Below are 13,567 nucleotides of genomic sequence, written 5' to 3' on the forward strand. Positions count from 1 at the left end.
ATGCAATATGAATTCCAATTGGAAATCTGCCCAGTTCTGCTAGAGTTGGCAGATTCATTGTTTTAGAATGTACACCGAGAAGCAGTTTGTGTGTGTGTGTGTGTGTGTGTGTGTGTGTGTGTGTGTGATACGTGTGTGTATGTTCGCGTTGTGTGCATGTGGTTTATGTTCATGCGCTCGCATGTGTGTGCACACACAGATTCGTCACTGCTCAAACGAGGACGTTGTAACTAAACAACCAACAAAGCTTAAAAAAAAAAAAAATAATAATAATCTTCTTTTATTTTTTCCCCTCCCAGTTGTTCGAGGTTCTGTTTCTTCTGGGTCTTGAAGCCGAGCAGTCCACGACCACAGCGTCACCCTGATGACCCTGCTCCTGCTGCACCCTGCTCCCTTCCTGTACCCAGCTGACCAACATCTTCACATCTATATGTCACTGCGACCGTTTTCATGTTACCTCCCTTCAATGAAATCCATTTAGTAATCTGGAATCTGAATCTGGAACGATACGTTGCAGGAACCTTTGCAGGTTATCGTTGCAACGGGTGATGGGAGCGCATGGCTTGATTAGTCTATGAATCTGTCTATTTTTGTTTTAAGCTCAAATTGTCCTCATCTACATTTACTTAACTATATATAAGTTCACTTAACTATGTTGAAGAAAACTTTATATTCTACTCCAACTGACACAGTCGTTCTCGAGTTGTTCTCCAAGATGTCCTGGTTCAGCACTGTGTCTCCCTAGCAGGGTGGGCTGGGGGTGGGGGTGGGGGTGGGGGGTTCCTGCAGTTTATTTTATTTCATTGTCTATCTGCTTACTTTTGTATGTTATCCATGTATTCATTTGTTTGTTTATTTATTCATTGATTTGATGATGTATCCCTTTATTTGTTTATGCACCTTTTTCTTTCCCCCTAAGGGCCTGATCGACCAAGCGCGTTGGGTCACGCTGCTGGTCAGGCATCTGCTTAGCAGATGTGGCGTAGCGTCTATGGATTTGTCTGAACGGAGTGACGCCTCCTTGGGTAACTGAACCGAACTGAACTGACTTAACCGTACCATTATCTTAAGGACAAGGGTGGCAGAATGGTTGAGACACTTAACTGCCAATACAGAGAGGATCTGGGTTCGAATCCCGCTCTCGCCCTTTCTCCCTAGTTTGACTGGAAAATCAAACTGAACGTCCAGTCCTTTGGACGAGATGATAAACCAAGGTCCTGTGTGCAGCACGCACCTGGCGCACTGAAAAAGAACCCATGGCAACGAGAGTGTTGTCCTCTGATAGGTACACGAACATGTATGCATGCACTCAAGGCCTGAATAAGCACGTTGGGTTATGCTGCCGATCAGGCACATGCGACATGTGGTGTAACGTATATGGATTTGTCCAAACGCAGTGACATCTTGAAAAACGGAAACTTTAACTGTACTCCTATCTATTTTAAATATTCATCCCTGATTCCATCCCCTATCTGCCCTGTTTCCCCCAAACCCACCATTCAACGCCACCCACCTCATCGGCCTTTTTATTTATCTATTTTGAAATGATAACATTCCACGAGAAAAATAATTCTTCAACTAAAGGTGATCAGTCACCAGTGTGTGACAGAACATTCAAACAAAATCCTTCCTCCACTGCAAGCGTTTCTTTCATACTAATTCAACGATTCATTGTTTTGAGACACAAACTTTCTTGTGCCTTGATGGGAATTTGTTTTGTGCTGTCTTGATGTGGAAACATGATCATTTTGTCATCTTCAAATGGAAAATAAAAGTTTTTGAGAAACTGAGATATTTGCTTTTTTTTTCTTCTTTTTTTTTTTTTATAAATATCATTTTAATTCACGCTTTTGTGTCATTTGTGGGCGCATCTGCCTACAGCCTGATGAAACAGCTGTCGATTTCTGGCAGAGAGAGGACACGGGCTCTCAAGGCAATGGCAGAAACAGCAGAAAAGAGTTCCAGCTGGATCTGGTCCAGGAGGAATGAAAGTAAACTTCATAAGGATTAAATTTCCCTACTCAAACTAGGCATACGATGGCTCAGTGGTTAAAACGTCTGCCAGAAAAGGTGACTCAGTCCTGAAGTGGCGACCACCCTGGAGGCGCGGGTTCAAACCTGCTGAGGACCAGGAAAAAAAAAAGAAAAAGAAAAGAAAAGGCGGCAATACAAGGCCATCCATGAGTCATGACTGGGTGCAACCCAGCCCGCTTAGAGTGTAAGGAGTTAACGACCAAAACACTTGACTGAGGATGGCTTCTTCTCTGAATGGATTAGAAAATGAAGGAGGATATCAGAAAGAAAAGGAGAAAAGAGGACATTTCCAGGTGGGGATAGGGACGCACTACTGCTGATCATTATTGTACACACATACACAGATTGTCACGACCATCATCATGAGATGCCTAACACCACACGCTCAAATCAGCTCATTTGTTTATTTACACAACATCGCATGTAGGTTTGAAAGAAAAGTAACAAAACTGCTCTCAACACATTTTCCCATAAGATATGTTTCAGTGAGCGAGTAAACAGAGTTTTAGAAGTAAACAACCAGCTAAGAAATGTTCCTGATTCTTTTCTTTATGCATAATAAAATCAAAAACAGAGAAGAATGTGCTGAAGTTTTAATGAAAAGAAACAGTATCATTTGCATGAACATAGAAATGAAATGAACATTATAAACTGTTGCGATATTCAGCAAAACAAGTAGAAAAAAAAAGTAGTAAGCAAAGACTACTGTATGCACCTAATTGACACACATTAACAGGTTCACCCGCCCACCTATTCACGTGGACACACACACACACACACACCATCATCATAAACTACTCAGTGTCAGATTGAAGTGGTGTTGTACTAACACACACATGCATTCTTGAGCACACACACACACACACATGTACATGTACATATACAGGTACATACACATACACACTGACAAACACTCAGATCTGAACATAAACCCACCCGTGCTATTGCACATGCGGACTTACATTGCCTGAAGAACTAACATACAGGCCCAATATATTATCAAATGCCCTCAATAAACTGCGATAATTCAGCACAAAAAACAGAAGCCTAAATATCCTGTACATCAACAAGGATGTCAAGCTTTTTTTTTTTTCCCGATGGTATGGCAATTTGCGGGCCTACAGCTTCACTGAGATTGCTACAGGGCCTTGGGCCTGAAGCCCTGAGTGCAGCTCCACATACAGTTGCGCCTTAACCGTTAGGGCCAAAATTCTTTTTCCCCTCCTTTCTTCTCTCTCCCTCTCCATGCTGCGCGCACCTCCCCACATGTCATTAACAGCCGGACTAACGGCTGATGGACATTGCAGAGGGAAGAAGAAGAAGGACAAGCAACTGACCATTCCTTCCAAGGAAGCAACTCACTAATCTTGTCACATACACTGCTGAGTGAAAGCGGCAAAGTGAGAGCTGTACGACCAATGGTTTCTCCACTGCAATGGGAAGTCACCTACAGCTTGGTCTTTTGTGAAGAACTATTAACACATATTTCATACCCTAATATTTTTCAACGTCAAATACAAAATATACTTGGGAGGTATTATACATTATCTATATCCAACAAAATTTAAAACCGTAATCTGCTTCATCAAAGAAAACAACAACAACCAATATCAATCTTTTAAAAGTTATAAAAAAAAACCCACCAAAACTTACATCTTTTCAATAATCATATCAGTCCTGATCACGAAATGATAAATAAGTACACAGAACCGAAAAAAATTCAACACAAAATGTATGCCCAGAACTAACCAAGAAAAATCTATACAAAACGTGTCTCATTCAAAACAAGATAATCTTACCAACATAACCCACCGTCTGCAGTATTCATGAGCAACGCAGTAACATAACAGCCTTGGGGGCTAGCTGGCCTTTGGGGACCATCCCAACACCGACTGTCCTGAAACCCTCTTGGCCGAGAGAGTAGGGATGTGACTTGGGCAAGACACTCTCCACTGTGATCAAATTCCAGCCCAGATAGTTGGGACAGAATTTGCCTCCTCCGCTGTTCTGATGGCTGTAGTTCGACATAACTGACCATTAATATTCACGTAATAGTTCTACAATCCACTTGATGAGCCATGAACCTATCTATCGGAGAGGGACGGTCTCATAACGATGATAACGATGACAAAGGAATGATGAAGATGACGATGGCAGCAGCATGAAGAGAGAGGTGGTGACAAACGGATGTTGATGCTGACGATGACGCTAACACAGGCCAGAGAGAGGACCTCAGGAAGCTGGAGACGGGGCGGGCTGGATGGACAGCAGACTGCCGAACAGGAAATGCTGCACGATGGGGAACTTAGCCAACACCTGGAACAAAAACCACACCACCACCACCATGGAAACAAGAACATACCCAGCATGCACACCCCCTGAAAACAGAGAATGGCTGCCTACATGGCGGGGTAAATAAACAAAAAGGACATACATGCAAAATGTTACATGTCGGTATGAGTGTGTATGTGTGCGTGGCTGAAACCTGGCTGAATGACACAGGAAACGAATGATGAGCGCCCAGTGGCAGCTGTCAGTCGGCTCTACCCAGGTAGGCAGCCTGTTGTGTAAAATGACCCCGTGTTTTTAAACCGCTTAGAGCTTGGTCTCTCAACTTAAACTTAGAAGCAAGACAAGTGGAAAGTGTTAATGACAAAGCAAGCAAGCACACACACAAACACACAAGCATGCAAACACACACACACACACACACACACACACACTGTTTACAGAAACAGATTCTTGAACGATATATGCCTTCCAAATGCCAAGCTTAGTGAACTGACCTTACTAAATGAATTACAGCCAAGACAGGTGAAATTTGTTCATGAGTTTTTCTTTTCATATTATGTTCATGTTCATGTTTCATTGCATCTTATAAAGCTTAAGTTTTCATGACAATACAATATTCTATATTCTATTCTGTTCACACGCACACGCACGCACACACACAAACACACACACCACACACACACCACACAAACATGCCCCCACCACACACACAAACACACACACACCCACACAAACACACACATACACACGACACACACACACACACCCACAAAACACACACACACACACACAAACACACACACCCACAAAACACACACACACACACACACAAACACACCACATAAACATGCCCCCACCACACACACAAACACACACCACACACACACACACACACACGACACACACACACACACAAACACACACACACACAAACAAACACACACCACACAAATACAAACACCCCCCCCCCCCCCCACCCCCGCAAACAACCCCAAATCCCTCCTCCACGGCAGCCTCACCTCAGCTTTATACATCTTGATGAGCCCGGAGTTCACCTTACCCCAGTTGGCCACACCACTGATGTTCCACAGCTGGTTGGAGTGCTCCGCGAAAGGCCCAGTTTTCACCTGCACAGTGGTCAGTACAGACAGTGACCGTTGGACAAGGGGCAAGGCGGCACAATGGTCAAGGTGTTTAACTGCCGATCCAGTGTCCCCCTGAAGGTCTGGGTTCAAATCCTGTTCTCGCCCCTTCTCCCACATTTTTTTTTTTTTTTTAAACATTTTTTTAATTCTTTTTTTTCTTCTTTTTTCTTTTGTGTGTGTGTGTGTTTGATGTTTATTGTAAAGCTCTCTTTAAGGGAGGAAAGCGCTCAAAAAATGTCCATTATTATTATTATTATTATTATTATTATCATTATTATTATTAATAATTCTATTTTGATAGGTTGACATTTTACAACAACAACATCTTAATGGACATTTATAAAGTAAAAAAAAACACCAACAAAAACAAGAAAAAAATCAACATAACTAGACTGACAGACAGAAACAGCCACGCAGCTGCATTATACATAGGTTGGTTATCATCGTGGAGTATTATCATTCATTTCTTAAGATCTTACACAAGCTGTCAAGGAATACAAACTGTCAAGTATCTGGAGTATGTTTACAGTAAGTGAACTTCACAATCATTTCTTACCAACATCAATAAAAAGAAAATAAATATGGGTGGTTAATTTCCGTTAATCATGAACAGGTTACTAATCATTTGTGATCAATAATTTGTAAGGCAGCCATCTGGCAGAGAAAATGGCATGGTTAAAGTTAATATATGCATTATATTCTTCACTTCTATATCCAGTTTTTAATTTGTTAAAAAAACAACAACAACTGATATTTGTGGAAAGCTGTCCTCAATTTTACATAAATATAAGTAATACTTTGCAAACAATATTATAAAACACAAAACAGCATCAGGTGTTATTGTCACCTTCTCCCACATTTGACTGGAACGTTGTCCTCTGGCTAAATTCTGTAAAAGAAATAAACTCAAGGCCTGACAAGCAGATTGGGTTATGCAGCTGTCAAGACATCTGCCTCGCAGATGTGGTGAAGCATGTATGGATTTGTCCAAATGCAAAGACACCTCCCTGATAAACTGAAACCACAGTGACTCTAATATGAAGCAAAAGGCCCTGTTCGTTCTTTAGTTTAACGTCTTTTCACTGTAAGTTATATTAGACGAGGAAAGGAAAAAAATCGAGTGGGAGGAGGGGGGTGGGGGTCGGGGGGGAGGGGGGGGGATTACTGTGTCTGTCTTTACCTCTGTGTGTGTGTGGGGGGGGGGGGGGGGAGGGGGGGGGTGAGTGTGTGTGTGGCTGTGGCTGTGGTTGTAAATGTAACTGTACCAAAATACACTCACACTCAGTGACACACACACACACACACCTACAAGCTGACCTGGTTGATGAACTTGATGGCCGCGAGGAAGAGGTAGTCTTTGGAGAAATGCTCATAGATGTCGGGCTTCACGAAAGATTTGGGAAGAATCCGTCTGTGACCTGTGCATAGAGAGTCACATTCATTGGATACTTTTTACCTGTTTGTAGCAAGACAGCATATAAAAAGTGCAAGACCGGTTGCACTTAAAAGAAAAAAGAAACAAGAGAGGCAAGGCGTTCAAGACTCACTTGTGATAAATTAAGTCCCCTAGCATTAATTACAGAGTAATTTCCCTTTTTTACTATCTGCACCAAAACGTTTGCAAAATAAATAAAAATTCCATGCTTAGCAAAAGAAGTTCCTGTTTGAACAAAAAATGATAATAATGACTCCTCTTGTTGTTGTGTCAGAATAAGAGGTCAAAGTGCCAAGTTTAGAGAATACAAAAAATATAAATATAACAGTAAATGCAGTTTGCATATAATTAGGCTTCTTTTTTTATTTTTTTGTGCCCATCCCAGAGGCGCAATATTGTTTTAAACAAGATGAGTGGAAAGAACTGAATTTTTCCTATTTTTATGCCAAATTTGGTGTCAACTGACAAAGTATTTGCAGAGAAAATGTCAATGTTAAAGTTTACCACGGACACACAGACACACACACACACACAGACAACCGAACACCAGGTTAAAACATAGACTCACTTTGTTTACACAAGTGAGTCAAAAACGGTGAAAGTTCCCACAATCTTTTATGGCCATCGGTGCAGTGAATAATATCTGCTATGCCAAAATAATAATAATAATAATAATAACCGACGCTCAAAGTGCATTGCATTTCGTTTCCCCACTCACCGCCTTCCCCATCAATACCCCTCTCCACCCCAACAGCCCCCCCCACCCCCTGCCCCCCGCCATAACAGAGTGCTCAAAACTGTGTACTCAACAGAGTGCTCAAAACTGTGTACTCAACAGAGTGCTCAAAACTGTGGACTCAACAGAGTACTCAAAAACTGTGTACTCAACAGAGTGCTCAAAAACTGAGTACTCAACAGAGTGCTCAAAAACTCAAAATTGTGTACTCAACAGAGTGCTCAAAAACTCAAAACTGTGTACTCAACAGAGGGCTCAAAACTCAAAACTGTGTACTCAACAGAGTGCTCAAAACTACGTACTCAACAGCTGAGAACTGCCCCAGAGGAAGGGCAAGAACTGGTAATCATCCAGACTCCACACACCGTGACTGCCGGCCGGTTCCATCCTGTAGGTCATCTGCAGGTGTCGTGCTACCTGTAGGTACCTGTCGTCATCATCATCGTCATCATCATCATAATACCATCTGTAGGTACCTGTCATCATCATCATCATCATCATCATCATAATACCATCTGTAGGTACCTGTCATCATCATCATCATCATCATCATCATCATAATACCATCAGTAGGTACTTGTCATCATCATTATCATATATCATCTGTAGGTACCTGTCATCATCATCGTCATCATCATCATCATACCATCTGTAGGTACCTGTCACCATCATCATAATACCATCTGTAGGTACCTGTCATCATCATCATCATTGTCATCATCATCATTATCATCATCATCATAATACCATTTGTAGGTACCTTTCATCATCATCATCATCATATGTCGGTACCTGATATCATTATCATGAATAATGTTAATCATTATAACAAAAAAAATAATACCTGCATCATCATCATAATAACAATACATGTTGGCAACTGGTGTAATCATCATAATGATAATCATAACAATAATAATGCTATACCTGTATGTACCTGGTGTCATCATAATAATAATCATAATAACAACATTAATAAATGTGGGAAACCTGGTGTCATGATAATAATCACAACAACAACAATAATGATAGCTGTAGGTACCTAATAACAAATATAATAATCGTAATAACAATAATAACAATCACCATCATCACCATGGTCTTGGTAACAGAAACAATAATAATAGTAATAACATCAATAACAACAAAAATGATAATGATAATACCTGTCGATACCTGGCATTGCACTGACAAAAACTCTTTCTAAATGAATGGCAAACCAGCATCCTTGTTTTCTAAATTGGCATCCGGTATTCATATTTGTATATACAGATCTATGTGCGTATAATTATGTAGGTGTATACACTGTATGCATATATATATGTATGTATGTGTATGAATACATGTCTTTGAGAATAACTGTATGTGTATATGCAATTGCACACACACACACACACACACACACACACACATATATATATATTTATGTATTTATAAATCATATGCACGAATCAGGCTTCATTAGAAATGAAATCTATTCTATTCTAATGTATTCTATTCAGACACACGCACAAGAAAGAGAGATGTCCACACAAATGTGCACACACATACACACATATGTGCACACATTCAGAGGCGCGCGCGCACACACACACACACACACACACACACACGCACATGCATGCAGACACACACACACACACACACACACACACACTGCTCACTTGTCAAAGATTTTTAATCCAATGGCGGTGTAATCTTCTTCCCCCATGGCGCCGATCTTACACAGGCAGCACAGGAAGGCCACGAATGCCAGTTCATGACCTGACAAACACACACACACACACACACACACACACACACACGCACACACACACACACACTTCAGCAGTTGACTCCATCATTCACAGTACTGTCATTTACAGCCTAGTTTTTTTCAAAGGACTATGACTCTCAAACTAGGAGGCAAGATTGCACTGGCTCATAGTGCTGCAGCTTTGGAGGGGCTAGCTGGCCTTTGGGAACCATTCCAACGCTGACTGTCCTAAAACCCTCTTGGTTGAGAGAGTGGGGATGCAACTTGGACAAGACACTCTCCACTATAATCAAGTTCTTGCTCAGATAGTCGGGACAGCAGTTGCCTCCTGTGCTGTTCTGATGTCAGATAATACTGACTACCATACAAACGCTGTACTTGTACTGCAATGTTCTGTACTGATTATCTATGTATGTATGTATGTATTTTTTATTCTTGTTGCTTATTGTCCAGCCGACTGCACAGAGCCATATCAGGACTGTCAAACCATATAAATGCTCAACCGCATCAACACAAAAACGGTCACATCTACAACAAAAAAACAACAACACTAATAAAACCCACAAAACACAGTTCATGACACAGTATCCCAACCATTTAGCTCCTTATGGCAATTAAGACAAGGCCATGCTGAGGACGCCAGCATTTCTGCTTAATTTATCATCCCCAGATTACAAAAAATTGTAAAAAAACCCAAAAAACAACCCTTCAAGCCAAACAAAAAAATACATAAAAAAGGCCATATAGGCAAATAACACTGCAGAATGGGCAGCTAGTGCCCATCCCAGTGTTTACATCTCACTACTTAATCGCCAGAGCAAAACAGCACAGATAGTACATCACAGACTGGAAAAGAGAAAAAAAAAGTGTCGACTTGCTTGAAAAAAGAAAGGCGAATGGACTGGGAAGGCTGAAAAATGAGACAACAGTGAAGAAAAAAAAAAGGCAGAAACAAAGAGAGTGATAGAAAAGAGGAAATTTCCAGAAGGTGGGGATGCTATTTTTACTGAAAGACCCCCGGCATCCTTACAGGGGGATGTATGTATATGTATGTATGCATATATGTATACATGTATAATTATATGTATACACACACACACACACACATATATATATATAGAGAGAGAGAGAGAGAGAGAGAGAGAGAGAGAGATGAATACACAGATAGATATATACATACAGATATAGGTATATAGATAAAATACACACAGAAGGAGAATCTGAGCGCACAGGATCCAATCCCACACTCTGCAGTATTTTCTCCCCTCCACCACACCTAGAGTAGAGGCCTGGATGCTAGTCATTCCGATGAGATGATAAACCCAGATCCTGTGTGCAGTATGCATTTAGCGCATGTAAAAAAACCCATGGGAACAAAATAGTTGTCCACAGAAAAATTGAATCTGATAATAAAAGAAATACATTTGCAAGTAGAAATAAAAAGAGAGAGAGAGAGAGGGGGAAAAAAGGGGGGGAAGGGGGTGGTGCTGCACTGTAGCAATAAGTTCAGCCTGAATTTCACACTGGGATATCTGTTGTGACAATGAGTAATACAATACAATACAATACAATACAACACAACACAATACTTGTGGAGAGCAGCCTGAATTTCACACAAAGAAATCTTTTGTGACAAAGAGTAATACAACAGAATACAACACAACACAACACAATACAGTACTGTGAGTACAGTACAGTACAGTACATAATACACAGCAATGCAATGCAACGCAACACAACACAATACTCAACTAATTGTACAATATGATACAATCCGACACAATACAAAACGATATGATATACCATACAATACAACGATACAGTACAGTACAATACAAAACAATACAATACCTTTCGACAATACAATACACTGTAATACAACACATCACACCACACCACACCACACCACACTACACAACACTTCAATACACTACACTTCCCTACTGCAGTGAGCTCACCTGTACCATAGTCAATGCGTGTGCTGTTGCCAAAACCCTCCGTCAGGTACACCCCTATCTCAGGTATTGCCCCCTGGTACTTTTCTGGCAGCGCCACTTTCAGCAGTTCTTCCGACCTCTGCAAGTTGAATATAATTTGAATGTTGTCTGAACATCGTAATTCGAGTATCATGCACATTCAGTTTGATGGTATTCGTCTTCTTCTTCTTCTGTGTTCATGAACCGCACTGTATTACTTTTTTTTCCCCCAATTTTTTTTCTTGTTATTTGTGCATCTCCCCTCTAGAGAAGTATTGCATTGTATTGTATTGTATTGTATTGTACTGTATTGTATTGTATTGTATTGTATTGTCTGGTATGGTATGGTGTGGTATTGCACTGCACTGGATTGTACTGAAAAAGCGGCAATACAATAGCATCCAGGAGTCATGACCTGGGTCCAGCCCAGCCCCCTTAGAGTGTAAGGAGTTCAGGGCTGAAACACTTGACTGAGGGGGGGCTTCTTCTCTGAAGACCTTGTACTGTCCAGCTTTCCCTAGAGTTTCTTATCACTATTGCATTGTACTGTATTGTATTGCATTACATTGCATTGTATTGCGTTGTATTGTACTGCATTGTATTGTATTGTATTGTATTGTATTGTATTGTATTGCATCGAATTGTATTATATTGTCTGGTCTGGTATGGTACTGTATTGTATTGCATTACATTCCAATGTATTGTAATGTATTGTATTGTATTGTATTGTAATGTATTGTATGGTATTGTACTGTATTGTATTGTATTGGATTAGACTGCACTGCATGGCATCGTATCGAATCGTATCATATCGTATTGTATTGTATTGTATTGTATTGTATTACTCTTTTTGTCACAACAGATTTCTGTATGTGAAATTCAGGCTGCTCTTCCCTGAGAGAGTGCGTTGCTTCATTGCAGAGCCACCCAAATATCATTGATTTTTTAAAAAAAATTTTCAACCTGCAGGTGTATTTGTTTTCCTGTCAAAACATATTTTTTCACAAATTTTGGTCAGGACAACATCTTTATTGCCATGGGTTCTTTTACATGTGCAAGGTGCATGCTGCATACAGAACTTTGGTTTTATATCTCATGTGAATGACTAGAATCATGACCACCATTCAAGGTCTAATGGAGAGGAAAAATACACTGGCGAGTGTAGGACAAATATGTTGTGCAGTTTTTTTCACTCTGCCTCTATGTGTATTTGCTCACCAGCAAAGGTGGATTTGTCTTTAGAACTGTGCCAAGAACAACACTCTTGTTGCAACCTTTTATCATATGTGCTAGCTGGATGTTCCATATATAACAGTTTACCATCTTGTCTGAAACTCTAGTGCAAAAACCTCACACAACATCTAACGTGGGTCTGGGCACTAGTCATTCAGATCTGTTTTGTGACAGGATAAACCAAGACCACATGTGGAACATACTTAGATTATGTCAAAGAACCTTCAGCAACAAAATAATTATTAATAACAATATCATTAGAGTTATCATGAGTATTTTTACCTAATCTTAAAAATATGCTCCAGGTATTTACAAACAGGAAAACCCAGTACCAAAAAAGTTAAACACAAGATACAAGACATTAAGATGATTAATAGATTATTTACACACACACACACACACACACACATACGCACACACACACACACACACACACACACACACACACACATACACACACACACGTCATAGTATAAAATCATAAATAATACACAATCAAAAATACAACCTACAGGTTGTGTAACTAAATGCTCACTCACTCACTCACTGATACTGGTGATTGTCAAAAGGGTTGTACCTGGCAAAATGCTGAAAAATCCACTTTAACAGTAAACAAAATATACTTGCAGACTGACAACAACAAAAAACCAAGGGTGGCACTGCACTGTAACGATGTGTTCTCACTAGGGAGTGCAGCGCAAATTTCACACACAGCAATCTGTTGTGACAAAAAGTAGTGTACTCTACTGCTCATGTAGTGAGAGAGAGAGACAGACAGATACAGAGAGAGACAGAGACAGAAAGAGAGAACAAGATATACACACACATATACGATCTACCTATCTACTTATCTGTGAGAGACAGAGAAAGACAGAGACAGAGAATGAGATATACACACACATATATATGATCTATCTACATGTCTGTCTATCCATCCATCCATCCATCACGTATTGAAGT

At 40.4% G+C, this 13,567-nt stretch overlaps 1 protein-coding gene across 1 annotated transcript in view; it reads right to left on the reverse strand.

Moving 5' to 3' along the window:
* Window positions 1-2,430: 2,430 nt before the first annotated feature.
* LOC143289474 (serine/threonine-protein phosphatase 2A activator-like) overlaps window positions 2,431-13,567 on the reverse strand; it is a 15,334-nt gene continuing 4,197 nt past the window's right edge. Inside the window, exons 5-10 of the mRNA XM_076598451.1 lie at window positions 11,357-11,474; window positions 9,307-9,406; window positions 7,945-8,069; window positions 6,789-6,889; window positions 5,346-5,453; window positions 2,431-4,350 (exon numbers count right to left, since the gene is read on the reverse strand). Of these exons, the coding sequence (XP_076454566.1) occupies window positions 4,267-4,350; window positions 5,346-5,453; window positions 6,789-6,889; window positions 7,945-8,069; window positions 9,307-9,406; window positions 11,357-11,474 (636 nt within the window). The 3' untranslated portion in view covers window positions 2,431-4,266. The remainder of the gene's footprint in view (window positions 4,351-5,345; window positions 5,454-6,788; window positions 6,890-7,944; window positions 8,070-9,306; window positions 9,407-11,356; window positions 11,475-13,567) is intronic.

This window comes from Babylonia areolata, chromosome 14, assembly GCF_041734735.1.
Source record: "Babylonia areolata isolate BAREFJ2019XMU chromosome 14, ASM4173473v1, whole genome shotgun sequence".
NCBI lineage: Eukaryota > Metazoa > Mollusca > Gastropoda > Neogastropoda > Buccinidae > Babylonia > Babylonia areolata.